General features: G+C 45.2%; 1 protein-coding gene and 1 pseudogene across 1 annotated transcript in view; one reads left to right on the plus strand and one right to left on the minus strand.

The window, feature by feature from the left end:
• Positions 1-990: 990 nt before the first annotated feature.
• Positions 991-4811, minus strand: LOC143686137 (large ribosomal subunit protein eL15 pseudogene; annotated as a pseudogene).
• A 6496-nt stretch (positions 4812-11307) lies between these two features.
• The window catches only part of FOXK2 (forkhead box K2), an 81966-nt gene continuing 75050 nt past the window's right edge, over positions 11308-18223 (plus strand). Inside the window, exon 1 of the mRNA XM_077166303.1 lies at positions 11308-11717. Within this exon, the coding sequence (XP_077022418.1) occupies positions 11308-11717 (410 nt within the window). The remainder of the gene's footprint in view (positions 11718-18223) is intronic.

Consider the following 18223-nt stretch of genomic DNA (forward strand, 5'->3'; position numbering starts at 1 on the left):
TTGACTTCCAGCTTCTACTCTTCCATGTTATGTCATAAAGCCTCTAGTAATAGGGGTAAGATCCAAGTTCCTTCAGGTGGGCCATACCTCACTAAAAATACCTTCAAAAGGTCCTATTTACAGTGGTTTCACATCCACAAGAATGGGTCAAGATTAAAACAATGCTTTTTTCTAGGGTACCTAATTCAACCTGCCATGCATGGTGTTAACCATGTATTCTTTTATTTTGTTCTGTCAATTTTTGCTTTATAACTATCTAAACTTAGGAATCTTAGGCTTCACTGACAAATTGCCCCTTTCATTGTGATAAACTCTTTCTCTTGTAATCGTCCTTAGCTTGACTTCTCCTTGTCTGATATTTACATAGCTACCGGCTTTCTCATGATTACTGCATGGTTGGTGCATCTTTTTCTATCTTTGTACAGTCACCTTGTCTTTGTCTTTCATATATTGGCAGGTTAGGAGTGTTTTTTTAAATCCAGTCTAAAGCCATCTTTCAGTTGTACTGTTCTGTATACTTATATTTAAGGTAATGATTGATATGTTTGGAATTAAATCCACAGTCTAAGTGTTTTCTATTTGTGCCATCTGCTCTTTAGTCCTCCTTCTTAGCCCTCTTTTGGATTATTGAACTGTTTTTAAATTACTCCATTTTATCTTCCCTATTGTATTTTGGCTTTCTATATATCATATATTTGTGTGTGTGTGTGTGTGTGTGTGTGTGTGTGCATACTTCTAGTGGCTGATGTAGAAATTACAATATACCACTTCATGAATCACATAAGAACCTTAAAACAGTGAAGTAACATTCTACTCCTCCCCTCCACTTTGTTCTCTTTTTGCCATTTTTTTCTTTGAACTTTACTGCCTTTAAAAATATTTTTAACTTTTTATTTCAAAATACTTTCAAACTCAAAGGACAGTTACAAAAATAATACAACCCCCACACAAACAATTCTAACATACCCCCACCCCGCCCTGATACCCAGATTCACTTATTTTAATTATTGACACATTTGCCATGTCATCCTTTCTATCTACTTATCTATGCTGGTTTGAAAGGATTTATGTCCCCTAGAAAAGCCATGCCTTAATCCTAATCCAATTTTGTGGAGGCAACTATTACTCTTTTAATCCCTATTCAGCACTATCCACTAGAAACTTGATTAGACTATCTCCACAGCGATGCGACTCGCCCACTTGTGGGTATTAACTTTTGAATGGAGGGAGATGTGACTCCGCCCATTCCAGGTTGGCTTGATTAGTTGGCTGGAATCTTTCAAAGAAGCAAGCATTTTAAAAGAGCCATGAAGCAGAGAGCCCACACCCTCAGAGACCTTTGGAGATGAAGAAAGAGTACATCCCTGGAGGAGCTGCATGAACAAGAAGCCAGGAGAGAAAGCTAGCAGATGTCGCCAAGTTTGCTATGTGCCTGTCCCATTGAGAGAGAAACCCTGGAAGCCACCGGCCTTCCTGAACCAACGAATCTTTCCCTGGATGCCTCAGATTGGACATTTCTATACTTGCTTTGATTTGGACATTTTCAGCCTTAGAATATCTAAACTTGCAACGTAATACATTCCTCCTTTTAAAAGCTGTTCTGTTTCTGGTATATCACATCCCAGCAGCGGGCAGATTAGAACACTATCTATCCACCCATCCTTCCATTTTCCGAACACTGGCACATAGGATGTATACATCACGCTCTTGAACACTCAGTAGTGTCATCTACACCCCCTAAGAACAAGGACATTCACCCTTGTAACCACCTCAAGTGCAGTCATCAGTTCAGGAAATTTAACATGGAATTTACAGTCTAAATTCCAATTTTTCCATGTGTCCCAACTATGTCGCTTTGAGCCTTTTCTCCTCCCTTGCTAGAGCCCATGTAGGATCATGTATTGCATTTAATTGTCGTTGTCTCTTTTGTTGCTCTTTTTTAAAACTGTGGGTACATATACACAGCATGCACTTCCCCTACTCAACCTCTCCCAGCATACCATCCAGTGGAATTATCACATTCACAACATCGCAGTTCCCTCTCCAACTTCCATTACTAAAATTTTCATATCTCCCTACACAGATACTCTACGGCCATTATTCACAGCCTTGGGAAGATTTCAGTCATTATTTCTTTGACTGTTTTCTCCACCCTTTCTCTCTCTCTCTTTTCCTTTTGGGACTCCCACAGTGTATATACCAGCATGCTTGATGGAGCCCCACAGGTCTCTCAGGCTCTCTCTCTCTCTTTTATTTTCCTGTTTCAAAGGTGATTTTTATTTTTAATAGTTGTTCTAGTTCGCTAGTTGCTGGAATGCAACACACCAGAGATGGATAGGCTTTTAATAAAAGGGGATTTATTTTGTTAGTTCTTCAGAGGAAAGGCAGCTAACTTCCAACTGAGGTTCTTTCTTAAATGGGGAGGCATAGGATGGTCTCTGCTGGCCTTCTCTCCAGGCCTCTGGGTTCCAACAACTTTCCCTGGGGTGATTTCTTTCTGCATCTCCAAAGGCCTGGGCTGAGCTGCAAGTGCTGAGATGAGGTATGCTGAGCTGCTTGGGCTGTGCTGCATTGTGCTCTCTCATTTAAGCACCAGCCAATTAAGTCAAACATACTCATTGCAGCAGGCACACCTCCCAGCCCACTGCAGATGTAATCAGCAACAGATGAGGTTCATGTGCCACTGGCTCATGTCCACAGCAATAGAACTAGGTGCCTTCACCTGGCCAAGTTGACAACTGAATCTAACTACCACAATAGTCTATTGTTTATAGATGCTGGCATTAGCCCCAGAAGAGGAAAAAGAATGCTAAAGAGAAGTGGGGCTGGAGGAGCCTTATGAAGCTATGGGTCTCAATTAACTCTAAGACCATTTGTCTTCAAACCAGCAAATCCAAACCCTGTGATAAAGGTGTCTTTCCTCAGGCTCTCTCTGTTCACTTTTCTTCATTGCTTCTTCTTCTGCTTCTCAGCCATATGGTTTCAGTTGTCTTGTCTTCAGGTTCCCTGATTCTTTCTCCTGCCAGTTCCCAACTGCTGGTGAACCCTCCAGGGAATTTTTAATTTGTTACCCTACTTGCTCCTTTTCATAATTTCCATCTCTATATTGATATTTTCTCTGTGTTCATCTATCAGTTTCCTGATTTCCTTTAGTTCCTTGTTTTCCTTTAGCTCTTTAAGCATATTTAGGATCACTTTTTTAAAGTCTGTAATGTCCCAGGTGTGTCCTCTAATGGATGGAGTCTAATGCTTTAATCTTCTCCTTTGCCAGGGCCATTGCTTCCTGTGTCCTGGCATGCCCTGTAATCTTTTTTTTCTTCTTCTTTTAAAGTATTTATTTTACACCTATGCCACACATTTTAAAACACTGACATATAACTCCCTAATAAAATAACACAAAAACAAAATTGCTTATCTTATTAGAAACAAGATACACCATCACTTTATAGTCTTCAAATATTATTGCACTTCAACTTTCATAATATGACAATACATATATTCATGACACAATCTGCAGACAACTACTGTTTAACAAAGAACACTTTTAAGTAGACATGACTGTCCTAAATTATTTATTAGGTATGAATTTTGCAAACATTACTTCTATTAGCGATAATGATGGAACTGGAGAGTATTGTGCCTTCTCCAAGCTGCACGGCGAGAACTACCAATAGTGTGGTGGAACTATTGTGGCCTGCAGAGGTCAGCCCACGCATCTCCCTGTGCTTGTGGACTGGCTTGGCAGTCCACTGGGTGTCAGGATGTCTTCTGATAAATTTATGGAATGGATCAATGAGGACAACCTCAAAGAATTTGTATGTGGGATCACCAAGCCAGTAAGAATTCAGGACACTCAGCACCCCACCATGGCATCCAGGTCGTTCCTCAACAACAGACTGAAGGCTTCTAGCGAACTTCAGGTGGTCCACACCATGATGGGCAGACTTGCCATAGGTTGCAACCTTAGGAACCGGGTGCTTGCAGCCACCACGGCGCACTCAAATCCTATAGATGACATAACTTTGCTTGGCCTTGTATCCCAGTCTGCATGCTTTATCAGGCCGGGTGGGATGGGGAGCCCTCTGGAGTGCAGAGAGCTGGTGGTACTGCCAGCAGCGGACCCTCGGAAGAAAGTGCATCACATCAGACTGCTTCTTCCTGCATAGCTCCTGTATGTACTTGTAGGCACCCATCTTGGCTTCTGACGGCTGCCGCCAGACAGAAAACTGTCCTGTAATCTGTTGTTGAGACCTGGACATTTTTATTTAGCTTTTGCTTGATATCTAAAATCTTTTATTAAGTTTCACATCAGTATGTGTGCATTGTCAATATAAATGGAGAGTAATTTTCTACTGTCCCTAGGTGAGCGCTGGCAAAGAGTTTGGGCCTAGGATTTGGCATATGAAGAGAATAGTAGGCAGGGAGGAAATACTTCCCCAAGATTCTGAGATTTCTTTCACATGCCAGCCTTCTAAATTCTTCTCTGCCTGCTCCTTTCTGCCTGTGTAGTTATTTTGGGCTCAACCTAAATGTGGTTGAAGAGACTGATTCAATGCTTAATCCCAGCATAAGTGGTTTCCATTTATTTGGGAGTAAGCATTAAGGGAGGGTTACTAATTTTTATTTCAACGTTTTATTGTTTAATACAGCATACATACAAAACAAAGAAGAAAAAAGCAATACTTTTCAAAGCACACTTCAACAAGTAGTTACAGAACAGATCCCAGAGTTTGTCATCGGCTACCATTCCATTATCTCAGATTTTTCCTTCTAGGTGCTCCAGAACACTGGAGGGTAGAAGGAATATATATATTCCTGCTCTAAGATACTGGAGACAAGAAATATCAATATGATTCAGCAATCATACCCATTTGTTAAACTGTATCTTCTTTGTATAACTCCATCATCACCTTTGATCCTTCTCCCACCCTTTAGGGGTATTTGGCCTATGCCCATTCTAACTCCTTCATGTTGGAAGGGGCTGTTGATACTATGGGATAGGGAGATGGAACTAGTTGATGCTCTGGGGAGGTTGGCCTGTCTGCATTTCAGGACTTATCTGGTCCAGGGACCCATCTGGAGGTCATAGATTTCTGGAAAGTTACCCTAGTGCATGGAACCTTTGTAGAATCTTATATAATGCACTAGGTGTCCTTTAGGATTGGCTGGAATGGTTTTGGTTGGGGTTTGGCAAGCTATGATAGGTAGCAAGTTCTAACTGAAGCTTGCGTAAGAGGGACCTCCAGAGTAGCCTCTCGACTCTTCTTGAACTCTCTCAGCCACTGCTACCTTATATGTTACACTTCCTTTCCCCCTTTTGGTCAGGATGGGATTGTTGATCCCATGGCGTCAGGGCCAGACTCATCCCTGCGACTCATTTCCCATACAGCCGCATTTTTATATTTTAACATGTTGGAATTTAGATTCTGAGGCATCTGTCCCTTAAGCTTGTCTCAAGCTAGTGTTATGACAGAGCATTTCTTTTTTTTTTCTAATTAATTTTAAAATTTTTCTTAAAATACCAAAAAACACCAAACAAACACAAACATTTGTAACTTTCGATCATTCCGTTCTACATACATAATCAGTAATTCACAATATCATCACATAGTTGCATATTCATCATCATGATCATTTCTTGGAACATTTGCATCTGTTCAGAAAAAGAAATAAAAAGCAAACAGAAAAAAATTCATATATAACATACCCCCCACCCCAACTCCTCACAGATCACCAGCATTTCACTCTAAATTTAACATTTGTTCCCCCAATTATTCATCTTTATTCCATATGTTTTACTTGTATGACAGAGCATTTCTTGAATGCCAGCAGCTAACACACAAACACACGAAAAAAAAAAGAAGGAAAAAGAGAATGCCCCTCTCCCGGTCTGCTCCGGTGTCCCCTCACGACTTACCCATACAATGGGGTTAGAGAAGAGCTCCAGGCCTCCCTGCTCCTTTCTGTACTTGCACTTGGTCTTGGGCATGTGGCCCCAGGAATTCTCCCATTCCAAGGTTCCAAACGTCCCCTCCCTCCTCACAGTCCTGGGTCCTGCACTGTGTGTCCCACCGCCACTCAATCCCTTGCTCCAGGCAGCATGACTTGCCTGCTCTTCCACAGCATTCCATGGCCGCCTCTACCCGCAGGGCAAGTTCTAGGATGGTGAGTCCCTCAGGCACCACTGGATTGGGCCAGATTTACACGCTCCCAGCACGTGTGTCAGGGCTGCACACCCTCCAGAGCTGGGACCAGGGTTTCATACTGGAAGCACAGGCAGCTCTGTGCTGGGCCTGCAAGGGCTAGGAAGGGCCAGCCAGGGCACCACAAAATCCATCCTGCTTCTAAGTAGCTCTTTTCATGACTTGGCACCCACTCTGTTACTTTATTCCTTCATCTGTTTCCTGGAGCTTTGAGAAAGACCTTTCTGCTAGTTTTCGCTGGTTGTTCAAAGCTTCTGTGGTGGGGTGTCCCCTTTGTCATCTTTAGTGGAACCTGTGCCATATATATTTTTTTACTCCTACAGGCCGCACTATCCAATATGGCAACCACTAGTCACATGTGCCTCTTTACATGTAAAATTAAAGTAAATCTATTTAAACAAATTAAAATATTTGTCCTCAGTTTCAACCAGATACATGACGTAGTTGCTTCCATATTGGACAGAAGCTATCATAGAACATCTCCATTGTCACAGGAAGTCATATTGGACAGTGCTGCTCTAAAACATATAGTGTTACTTAAAATTTTGCTGTAATTAGTCATTCAGTGATCTTTTAAAGAAGTTCTTCAAAAATCTACTAGTTTCCCATAGATTCACCTTTTCTGGTGTTCTTCATTCCTTAATGCAGATCTAAGATTCCCCTTGGGATCATTTTCCTTTGGCCTTAATACATTCCTTTAGTAAATTTTTTGAAGGTTGGATCTTCTGGTGAGATCATTTTCCATCTTTTTTTTTTATTTGAATACATCTTTCATTATTAATTTTTGAAAGATATTTTTGGTAGGTACTGAATTATGGCCTTAATGACTTTTGTTTCTTTTGCTTTTAGCATTTTACAGATGTCATCGCATTGTCTTCTGGCTTCCACTGTCTTTGATGAGAAGTCAGCCATCATTCTTACTGATGTCCTAGTGATGTCTTTTTTCTTTTTCTGTTGTCTCCTATGAGGATTTTGCTCCATATGTTTTTCTTTGAATTTATGTTCTTTAGGGATGGCGTAGCCATTTTGATTTTTTTAAAATCTATTTTCATCAATTTGTAAACTTCTTAAATGTTTTTCTTTAAATATTTCTTCTGCTCCGTTTCCATTTTTATCTCCTTTTTGGGAGTCCGATTTCATATACGTTAGACCATTTGATCTTGTCCCACAGGTTTCATAGTCCTTCCTGTTTCTTCTTCTCCCTCACCTCACTCTTCCTCCTTCTCCTTCTCATGTTCATTCTTTTTTCTTTCTGTGTTTCAGCTGGGATTTCTATAGCTGTGATTCCTAGCTGAAAAATCCTTTTAGCATGTGTGTTCAGCCAACTGGATGAATTCCTCCTTTCAGATATCTCAGTTTTTCCTTTTTTCCTGGTGCAGATATTCCTATGGTATGGCCTGTCTGGGCGCTCACCTAGGGGCCTGAATTAAACCAAGATCTCTTTCTTTTGCTGGGCTCCAAACTGAATGCCTCTGGATGATGCACTCATGGTCCTTTTTCAGCAGTGACTTGGAAAAATTTAATGACACTTGACGTTAAAACTCTTTCTTTCAATGCTGGGGATTTGTTTTTTAAATGAGATACCTCTTTCCAATAAGCATTTTCATATTTATCCCAACACCATCTAAACTCTGTTATATAAATGAATATTTAATGAAAATTTCTTCCTATCTAGGAAGTCCTGCTATACTCATGGTTCAAAGCCACTTGGACCTTTAGAAATCTGTACCATAACCGCTAACACATATATTGTAAATAAGGTGTGTAAATGTTGCAGTTGGTAGGACACATTAATTTTCACTTATTTTAATACGAATTTTAACACATAGAACAGACAAAGAATTGCACTGGTTGACCCATAGGTCTCTGCCCAGGGCTGCCATGCAACATTTATCACACAATGCTGCTTAATTGCAGTCCATCCTCCTAAATCTCAAGTGCCTCTAATCTGCCCTGGTTCCTCTCATACTAAGCCCCCTTTTTTTTTTTTTTGCATGGGCAGGCACAGGGAATCGAATCGAACTGGGTCTCCAGTATGGCAGGCGAGAACTCTGCCTGCTGAGCCACCGTGGCCCGCCCACTAAGCCTTTTTCGTACTTATATTATAACCTCTGTTTTAATTGCTCCTTGCTTTTGGTCTGCTGGTTTTCTCTGGCCTACCCTGCAGGGCCCAACAATTGGAAGTTAATCATCCCTTCTCCTAGCAGAGGAAGCAGGTACTATCTGTCATGGGTTAGATTGTCCAACACATGCCAGAGACTATCTTATTGTCTGACATTCACTTTCCTCTTACTTATTTTATAATTTTAGTGCTTTGGGCCTATGGCCACCATACAAGTGGTTAAATAGCTTCAAGATACAGTTTTACACTCAGAAATAGATAGCACAATACTACCTAACTGTAATACAGTTATGTTAGAACACTGACTAAAGCTGAATGTGAGAATGATAGAGGGAGGAGGGCTGGAAGCACAAATGAAATCAAAGAAAGACGATAAAGACTGAGATGGTATAATCTAGGAATGCCTAGGGTGTATAATGATAGTAACTAAATGTACAAATTTAAAAATGTTTTTGCATGAGGAAGAACAAAGGAATGTCATCACTGCAGGGTGTTGAAAATAGATGGTGATGAATATTACAAAAATTTAACTTTTGTGTGAGACTGAAGCAAAAACTGTTTATTTGGTACAAAATTTATATTTTGACTAGTGCAGTTCCTAATATAACTTATGCGGACAACTTAATTGACACCATAAGTACATGGAACCTTGAGTAGGGCATAAGATTTTGTAGGTTTGTCCAGAGTGATGCCCCAATAAATCCCAGAAGGATTTGAACAGTGAGTAAAAAAGTATTTGCAAAGTCCCATGGGGGGAATGGTGAGAAACGGGAAAAATTCAACTTTCCCAAGTGGAGAATTCTTGATATTCTCACAAGCAGTGTGGACAACCAAAGTTATAGGCTGAGCCCCCAGTCTTGGGTTTGTTCATATGAAACTTAACCCCACAAAATTAGGTCAAGCCTACTTAAAATTAGGCCTAAGAGTCACCCCCAAGAGAACCTATTTTGTTGCTCAGATGTGCTTCTCTCTCCAGCCAACACAACAAGCAAACTCACCGCCCTCCCCCCTGGTTACGTGGGACATGACTCCCAGAACCTTCCTGGCAACATGGGACAGAAATCCTAGAATGAGCTGGGACCCAGGATCAAAGGATTGAGAAAACCTTCTCGACCAAAAGGGGGAAGAGCACAATGAGACAAAATAAAGTGTCAATGGCTGAGAGATTCCAAACAGAGTTGAGAGATTATCCTGGAGGTTATTCTTACGCATTAAATAGAAATCACTTTTTTAGCTAAGGTGTAACAGAGAGGCTGGAGGGAACTGCCTGAAAATGTAGAGCTGTGTTCCAGTAGCCATGTTTCTTGAAGATGATTGTATAATCATAAAGCTTTCACAATCTGACTGTGTGATTGTGAAAACCTTGTGTGCGGTGCTTCTTTTATCTACCTTATCAGCAGACAAATAAAAATAAATAATAGGGGGAAAAATGTTAAAGTAAATTTAGATTGAAATGCTAATGAAAGGGAGAGGTAAGGGGCATGGTATGCATGAATTTGTTTTGTTTTTATTTCTTTTTCTAAATTGATGCAAATGTTCTAAGAAATGATCATGATGATGAATATGCAACTATGTGATGACATTGTGAATTACTGATTATATATATAAAACGGAATGATCATATGTTAAGAATGTTTGTGTTTGTTGCTATATTTGAAAAAAATTTTTTTTTACAAGATACAGTTTTTCAAGGTTTGCCTGCTAGGCATCTGAGGACACCAGCAGCATTTTGCCCTTGGCAGGTGACTTGTTTAAAGACATCCCAAGGCCTCTGCAGGATTTTTGAATGGTAGTTACCTGGGCTTTTCGCCTCGTTTTTTGTGGGGGGAATGTGATAATCTTTTTCTTTCACTATTACTTTCAGATTACCTAGCAGTCACTGTTAGCAGAGAGGTGGGCTTCAGGTATGGTCTGAAAGGTGAGCTAGCCTCACCAAAATCAGGGTGATGCGGAACTTCTGGCCATCTTGCAGGCCGCGGCTTCCACATTGTAACCTGACCTCTGATCCCAGAGCAAGGAGAGCGGCGCGTCGCCCGCAAGGTTCAACCCGCTACCAAACCTCGGGCTCCGGGTCCCCCGGGCCCGTCCGACCGCCCTGGAGGCCTCAGGGCGCCTCAGCCGTAGACGAGCCGAGCGCCCAGGCCGCTCCCCTGGCCCCGCCCGACGCCCCCGGGAGTCCCGCCCCGCGCCCCCGGGACCCCCGCCCGGCGCCCCGGAACTCTGCCCGACGCCCCGGATCCCAGCCCTGCGCCCCCGGGACCCCCGCCCGGCGCCCCGGAACCCTGCCCGGCGCCCCAGGGATCCCACCCGGCGTCCCGGATCCCCGCCCTGCGCCCCCGGGACCCCCACCCCGCATCCCCGATACCCCCGCCCCGCGTCCCCGGACACACCGCGCCCCCGGGACCTCCGCTTCACGCGGCGCCGCGAATCAGACGGTCGCGGCTGGATGCAGTCGCCCTCCCGGCAGAGAGGCTGCGGTGAGCCACGTGCCCCCCCGTGCACTCGGTGACCTTGGCTCCCGGGTCCCCGCGCCCCCGCCCCGCCCGTCCGCGGGTTCTGGCTGGGCCGGGCTGCTGCTCCGCGGGGACCCCAGATCCCGCGTAGCCTCCCGGGTCGGCCGCCCCAGGTTTTCCAAGACTCCCGGAGCCCGGCTTGCGTCGGCGCGTCGCAGCTGAACGTGCCGGCCGGCGCGGCCCGGCGCAGCTCGTCATTGGTTGGACGTCGGTAGCCCCACTGGCGTGCGCCGCTCGCACGGGCGGCCGCACCCGTCAGTCACGGCGGGGGCGGGCCCGGCGCGCCGGTCGGTGGCGCGGCCGCCTCGCTCCCCGCCCCTCGCCGCCGCTCGCTCGCTGCCGGCCGGCGGCGCCTCGCTCGGCCCCCTCCCTCTCGCTCCGGTCCGCGGCGGCCGCGGCGGCGGGCGGAGAGCGCGCGAGGGCCTCGGCCCGCGCCACCGGCGCCCGCGGGCGGCCCCAGCAGGCCGGCATGGCGGCGGCGGCGCTGTCGGGCTCGGGCCCCCCGCCCGCGGGCGGCGGCGGCGGCGGGGCCGGGGGCGGCGGCTCCCCGCCGGGCGGCTGGGCCGTGGCGCGCCTTGAGGGCCGCGAGTTCGAGTACCTGATGAAGAAGCGCTCGGTGACTATCGGGCGCAACTCGTCGCAGGGCTCGGTGGACGTGAGTATGGGCCACTCGAGCTTCATCTCCCGGCGCCACCTCGAGATCTTCACGCCCCCGGGCGGCGGCGGCCATGGCGGGGCCGCCCCCGAGCCGCCCGCGCAGCCCCGGCCCGACGCGGGCGCCGGCGGCGACTTCTACCTGCGCTGCCTCGGCAAGAACGGCGTGTTCGTGGACGGCGTGTTCCAGAGGCGTGGGGCGCCGCCGCTGCAGCTGCCGCGCGTGTGAGTCCGCGGGCGGGGGCGCCCGGGACCCCGGCCCTGGCCCCGATCTCCCGGCCCAGGTCCCTACCCCGCGGCCCGGGCCTCGTACGCCCACCCACCGGGCCCCCGGCCCAGCCCCCACGCCGTGACCAGGACCCAGTGATTCCGGTCGGCCTCGTCCGTCCACCAGGCAGGCCCCCCCGGCCTTGACCCAGTCCCCGGCCTCGGCCGCCCTACGCACTAGGAGCCAGACCACTACCCCAGACGGCGACTCGCGACCCCGGCCCGCCGCGGCAGGTGCGGCCTCCCGGCGCCCTTAGCTTGCTGGAGCCAGGGCCGGGGCAGCTGCGCGTGGGCCCAGGTTTGCTGCCAGGGCACCTCCCGCCGTCCTCTGCTCGCATAGTTTGCACATATTTTTCATAACCAGCACGTGGTCGCACCCAACAGAAATGTTAAACTTACCTCGTTGGAACAGTTTATTCAAGACCTAAATCTATGTCTTGTTAACTGATAAGTCTTTCACTTTTGTTTGTTCACTTTTAAATAGTGAAATATTTCAGTCCGATCTTTTTTTTAGCTCCAAGAACTCCTTTCTCCTTATGGTGGGTGGCCTAAAAATGGAAAACGCTTCAAAGAATGGATTTTAAATCTGTGGTCTGAACCTCAAACTTTTGGAAAAGCGGGATACTTTTAGCACAAGAAATGTCACTTGATGATTTGGACTTGGATTATTAAGTCATACAGTGTATTGAGTAAGCCCGCAAGGAATTGCCAGTCCCACTACAAAGCAGTTCAGTTTGATTCTTTAGTTTTATCGGGTTATAATTTACTCTGCTGGAAAAACAGAAATTTGCTCTCTAGGAAACGCTAATTATTCCTAAGGGGCTCATTGCTAGATCATTGCAAATAGAGCCTTTGTCCACAAACTGCGATTTTTAACTGCTTACACTTGTTGAAAATGCTGGTAAAAGCCATGCCTTTTTTAATTTCTTGGGTTTTTGTGTCCAGTATTATTGCTTAGACAGCCTGGAGAGATGCACTGATTATTCTTTAACCCTTGTTAACAAGCATTTTGTATGTTCAAGCCAGAATGCTGTTTATGTGTGTTTATACTGTTGACTGTATGAAATAGTTGGGGCCGGGTGGCTTCCTTTAATCTGGCAGTTTGCTATTGCCTGATAACTTGATGTCATAACAAAGGAAATGGCATATTTACTCTGTGGGTTTTGAATTTTTTGAATAAGAAATTTCTTATTGTCCAGCCAAAACCATTTGTGTTGAATGGAATTGTGTGTGTGTTGACATGTTGGGCATGAAGTAAGTTAACCTTTGGACTAGGGGCACAGAACTCACACTGGTTTTGAGGGGCAGAGTCTGGCTTGCAGTGGAGATGAGTGGGGACCCTCACTTGCCAGCTGTGTGCCTGCTGGTGAGAGTCCTGGGTCAGCTTGGCCTAGGCCCTGGAGTTTCTGTCAGGCCCACAGCTGGGGTTTGACATTTCATGGTGTGAAATAAGTGGATCTCCTCCCCTTTACAACAGCATCATTTTCAGGCGCATGGTGTAGGGTAGTGACAGATACAGGTTAACAATAAATTCTTTGGAAGGGATGTTGGTACCGAAATGTGGAAAAATTGTTCTAAAAGCATTTGTCGTGAACTTAAGTTCATTGTTTAGTGTGACGCTACAAGTCCTTTTTAAATTAGAAATAAAATCCGTAAGCTTAAAAGCATGTGTAATTTAAAGCAATTATGCACAATCCGAAATATTCCGAATGCTTGTTTCAGATTTGTCTGTTGAATTGAAGATCACTGTGGAGTGCGAAAAAGAAAACCCGTGGTTGGTTTCTTACTTAAACCAGTTATTTTATACCAGTTGCAAGTATAACAATGTATTTATATTTTGTTGTTCATATTAAAAATTTGCACAGTGTTTGGAGGAGTCTATAAGTAGTTTAGACTTAAGGTGTGGCTTGTGTTCTTTAAAATGGTAAGAATGTGTCAATTTGTGGGGAGAAGAAAGAGAAGGGCTGTGGTCCTGTGTGGGGGCTGTAGTAAATATTCGAAGAAAGGTGTAGGACCCGTGCACCAGGATCTTTGCCACAGTGGCGCTCCTGTGCCCTTGGCGAGCCTACATGGCCGGTGTGCATGAGGGTGCCAGGGCATTGGGTTTTCCACTCAAGCAAGTTCTGTGGGGGTCTCCGTTTTGATCCAGGTGTGCTGTACTATGTGTGAAGAAGGCGGCCTTTTCCTCTCTGAAGGCAACTGAGATGGTCCTGGGATGAGGCCCGCGTGGGTTGGGCCAGAGACCCCAGAGGGGGCCTCCGCAGGTGAAGGTGGCCTTCTGGGCATGGCTGGATGCAGGCTGGTGCAGGAGAAGCTGGAATGCAAGCAGGGGGGCAGGGGAGGAAGCCTGGGCCTTGGGGGGCAAGGGTGGGGGCATCTTCACTTTGGTCAGAGGCAGAATGAAGAATGTCTTCTCTAAGGACGGGGTCCGTTTGTCCCAGGACCTGGTCTGGTGGCAGTCAGAGTTGTAACCTGTTTTAGGAGGGGGTTGGGCAGGAATGTTTGGAGTTGTCTTCCTTGAGGTTGCAAACTGAGTATAATTCATAAATGAAAAGAAGCAACTCTCTAACACTTGTTTGTACTTTGAAAATGTCAAACGAATTTGACACATTTTTAATCAGTAGGATCCTACATTGTCTAATAGCCAAACATAAAAAGAACAATTTACTATCACCTAAAACCATTTAACATGCAGAAATGAAATTGTGTTTACTTAGAGAAGTAATCCCTTGTTTTCAAGCTGAAATTAACTGCCTATCAGTTCTACCACATGATCAAGCAGCACTTCTTTTCTTACACAGCATGTGCAAGTTTTGATAATGTCACATTTGAAAACTGGCTCATTAATTCAGAGATGGCATTCTCTAAGGTAAGGAGGGCTGGAGAGACACCACAGAGTCAGCAGCTTCTGGAGCGCTCCAGGTTAGAGGCTGCAAGAAAGGAATTGAAGGAACCCATGGTGACTCAGTCAGCTCAGAATTGGGAGCAGGTTGAGACCAAGGTTCCCAGAGAATCCCAATAGTAGAAAGAGGGAAATAACAAGTGGGGAGGGGTGGAGGTGGGGATTGTGCCAGGAGAGGAGGGGGCCATGGGAAAAGGACCTGGGATCAAAGCGTCGTGTTCTGAGGGAAATGGGCTTATAATCAGGGATTTGGGGCAGCTTTGAGGAGACTGGTATAGTGTGCAAATGAGAATGGAGGCCATTGTGGGGCTGAGAGCTAGGAGGTTGTCTGGAATATAAGGTTGTCAGTGGGACAGGAATGTATGGAAAGGGTGGAGATGAGAGTCAGGTCAGGAGGAGTAAGAGCCTGCAGTCGGCGGGGTGAGAGGCTGAAGGAACCCCTAAGAGATGCTCTGCCACCTTAACTTATGACTTGAAGCTTTGACGAGTGTGCATGTGGAACTAAGAGCTAGTGCTCAGGCAGCCGAACTGGCAGGCTCCAGGCGTGTTGCACATGAAGTGGCTGACAGCCAGGGACGGGGTTGTGTCCACTGTGAAAAGGGCTCCGTGAATGGGCATGACTTCTGGTGAGTTTTGGGTGGAAACTTCTTTGAAAAGCTACAGTCTTCATTCGTTGGCATGTTGAGATCCATTTTTATCCTGTATTTGTTCAGAATACAGTACAGCGATTTTAGCATGATAGTTTCTTTACAAAGTTAAAAGTAACTCAGCAGCTAGTCTATTTCTACTTTACATGGTGTTTAGGAGTTCTTTCTAGTACCAAACCTTAATTTGTTTGTTTTAATGATGTTTACTTAATGAGTAGTTTAGGACATTTTAAATTTAAAATAATTAGGATTTCTACACATTTTGAGAAACAGGCCTCTGTGATGAGAGCCATCGGCCACAGTGGTCACTTGTGTACAGGTTGACTGTGGTGAAGGGAGAATGGGCTCTGAGCTGGACCCCAGCCCAGCCATTTACCAGCTGAGCAATCTTGGGCAAATTCCTTAGCCTCTCATAAATTTAGTCCCCTCATTTGCAACATAGGGCAGTAGCTGACTGGAAATGGTGGGGCAGCAGGGGCACCACTTATTTCCCCTCTGTGTGTCCTTAGCACATTGTTGGGAACCTGGTATGTGGGTACTCATGAGGCTCTGAGGTGCAACCGGGGGTCCCCGGCAAGATGATAGAAGATGTGACTTAGGGGGGAAAATGTTCCCAAAGGGCAAGCGCTCTTCCACACGCTCATGTCATACACCCACATGCATGTACCCAGCTATGCACACCTGCACACACTCACATGCTAGTACCTGCCTATACCTACTCACAAACACCTACCTGCACATATGCACGCACATGTAATGCTTATCTGTGCACATACCTACACATGCATGCACCTACACACATGTGCACACATCTATATGTACCTACACCTACCTACATACACACCTACACATGCACAATGCATGCACACCCAGTGCCAATCTGCGTACATGCCTGTACACACCTGCATGTGCACACACATATGCATACACATCTATGTGTGCACACACCTACACACTTGTGCACACACACCTGTTGCACTTACACCTCTGTACATGCATACACACACCTACGTGCTCACACATGCCTGCCCACCTGCCTACACCTGCACCTATTCACATATGTATATGTATACACACCTATTCACATGTACACACTCTCACGCCTGCGCATGCATACACACACCACACACTCACAGGTGGGGTAAGTTGATGGAAGGAGGGCAGGAAGTAGTGCACTCATTGTTTGAAGTATCTCTTCTGGGGCCTCCAGGGAAGGAGGGTGGTGTCCTGGTTGGTGGTGTTCTGCCAGCTAGGGCTCCTGGATGGGCCTTCTCTGGGCACACGTCCTCTCCCACAGCCCCCACAGCCCCCATGCAGGGCTCTTTGTTACCCAGTTCCCAGTGTCACCACAAACTTTTTCTCTTCCAGGTGAGAGGGAAAAGGAAACGAGAATTCTGCCTCAGGCATGAAGTCAGGAAAGCGAGCTGACAGAGGCTGGGCTTGGGTACTTTGCTGGAGGTCTACCTGGAAGGGTGGCTGTCTGTGAGCACTTCTCTGCTTCCAGCTTCCAGAAAACTCTCCTTTTGGAAATGACAGCTTGTCTTTCCATTGATGACTTCTGCAGTTCAAATATCCTGTTTTGCTTTTCAGACTGCTTTTTTTTTTTTCTTGCATGGGCAGGCACCAGGAAACGGACCCATGTCTCTGGCATGATAGGCAAGAACTCTGCTTGCTGAGCCTCCGTGGCCCGCCCCAGACTGCTTTCTTTAGAAAAATATTTTTTATTGATATATATTATATATTCACATACCATGTAATCATCCAAAGTGTACAGTCAATGGTTCACAGTATCATCATATAGCTGTGCATTTCCCATGATAGTTGACTTTTTTTGTGTGTGTGAAAAATAACATATACGCAAAAGCAATAAATTTCAAAGCACATTGCAACAATTAGTTGTAGAACAGATTTCAGACTTTGGTTACAATTCCATGATTTTAAGTTTTTACCTCTAGCTGCTCTAAGATACTAGAGACTAAAAGGGTAATAATATAATGATTCAGCAATCATATTCATTTGTTAAATCCTACCTTCTCTGTATATCTCCACCATAACCTTTGATCTTTCTCCCACTCTTTTTCTTAAATGTAACATACAAACATGAACATTCTTACTATATGTGCATTCTATTCTTTTTTTATTTTTATTTTTATTTTTTTTTATATGGACTGCAGTGCCTCTTTTAGCCTTCTCATTCCATTCTTGGTATGTAATTAGTAACTCACAGTATCATCACATAGTTGTATATTCATCACCATGATCATTTCTTTTTCTTTTTTTAATTTTTCTTTTTTTCATCACATAGTTGTATATTCATCATGATCATTTAGAAATTTCCATCAATTCAGAAAAAGAAATAAAAAGAAAGAAGAAAAACTCATACATGCCATACCCCTTACCACTCCCTCTCATTAACTGCTAGTATTTCCATCTACCCAATGTATTTTAGCCTTTGTTTCCCGTATTTTTTTTCTATACCCCTTACCACTCCGTTTCATTGTTCACTAGCATTTCAATCTGCTAAATTTATTTTAACGTGTTCCCCCTATTATTTATTTATTTTTAATCCATGTGTTTTACTCATCTGTCCATACTGTAGATAAAAGGAGCATCAGACACAAGGTTTTCACAATTACGCAGTCACATTGTGAAAGCTATGTCATTATACAGTCATCTTCAAGAAACATGGCTACTGAAATACAGCTCCACATTTTCAGGCACCTCCCTCTAGCCTCTCCAGTATACCTTAGCTAAAAAGGCGATATCTATATAATGCATAAGTATAACTTCCAGGATAACCTCTCTACTCTGTTTGGAATCTCTCAGCCATTGACACTTTATTTTGTCTCATTTCTCTCTTCCTCCTTTTGGTCGAAAGGGTTTTCTCAGTCCCTTGATGCTGAGTCCCAGCTCAT

The sequence above is a fragment of the Tamandua tetradactyla genome, chromosome 6 (assembly GCF_023851605.1).
Source record: "Tamandua tetradactyla isolate mTamTet1 chromosome 6, mTamTet1.pri, whole genome shotgun sequence".
Taxonomy (NCBI): domain Eukaryota; kingdom Metazoa; phylum Chordata; class Mammalia; order Pilosa; family Myrmecophagidae; genus Tamandua; species Tamandua tetradactyla.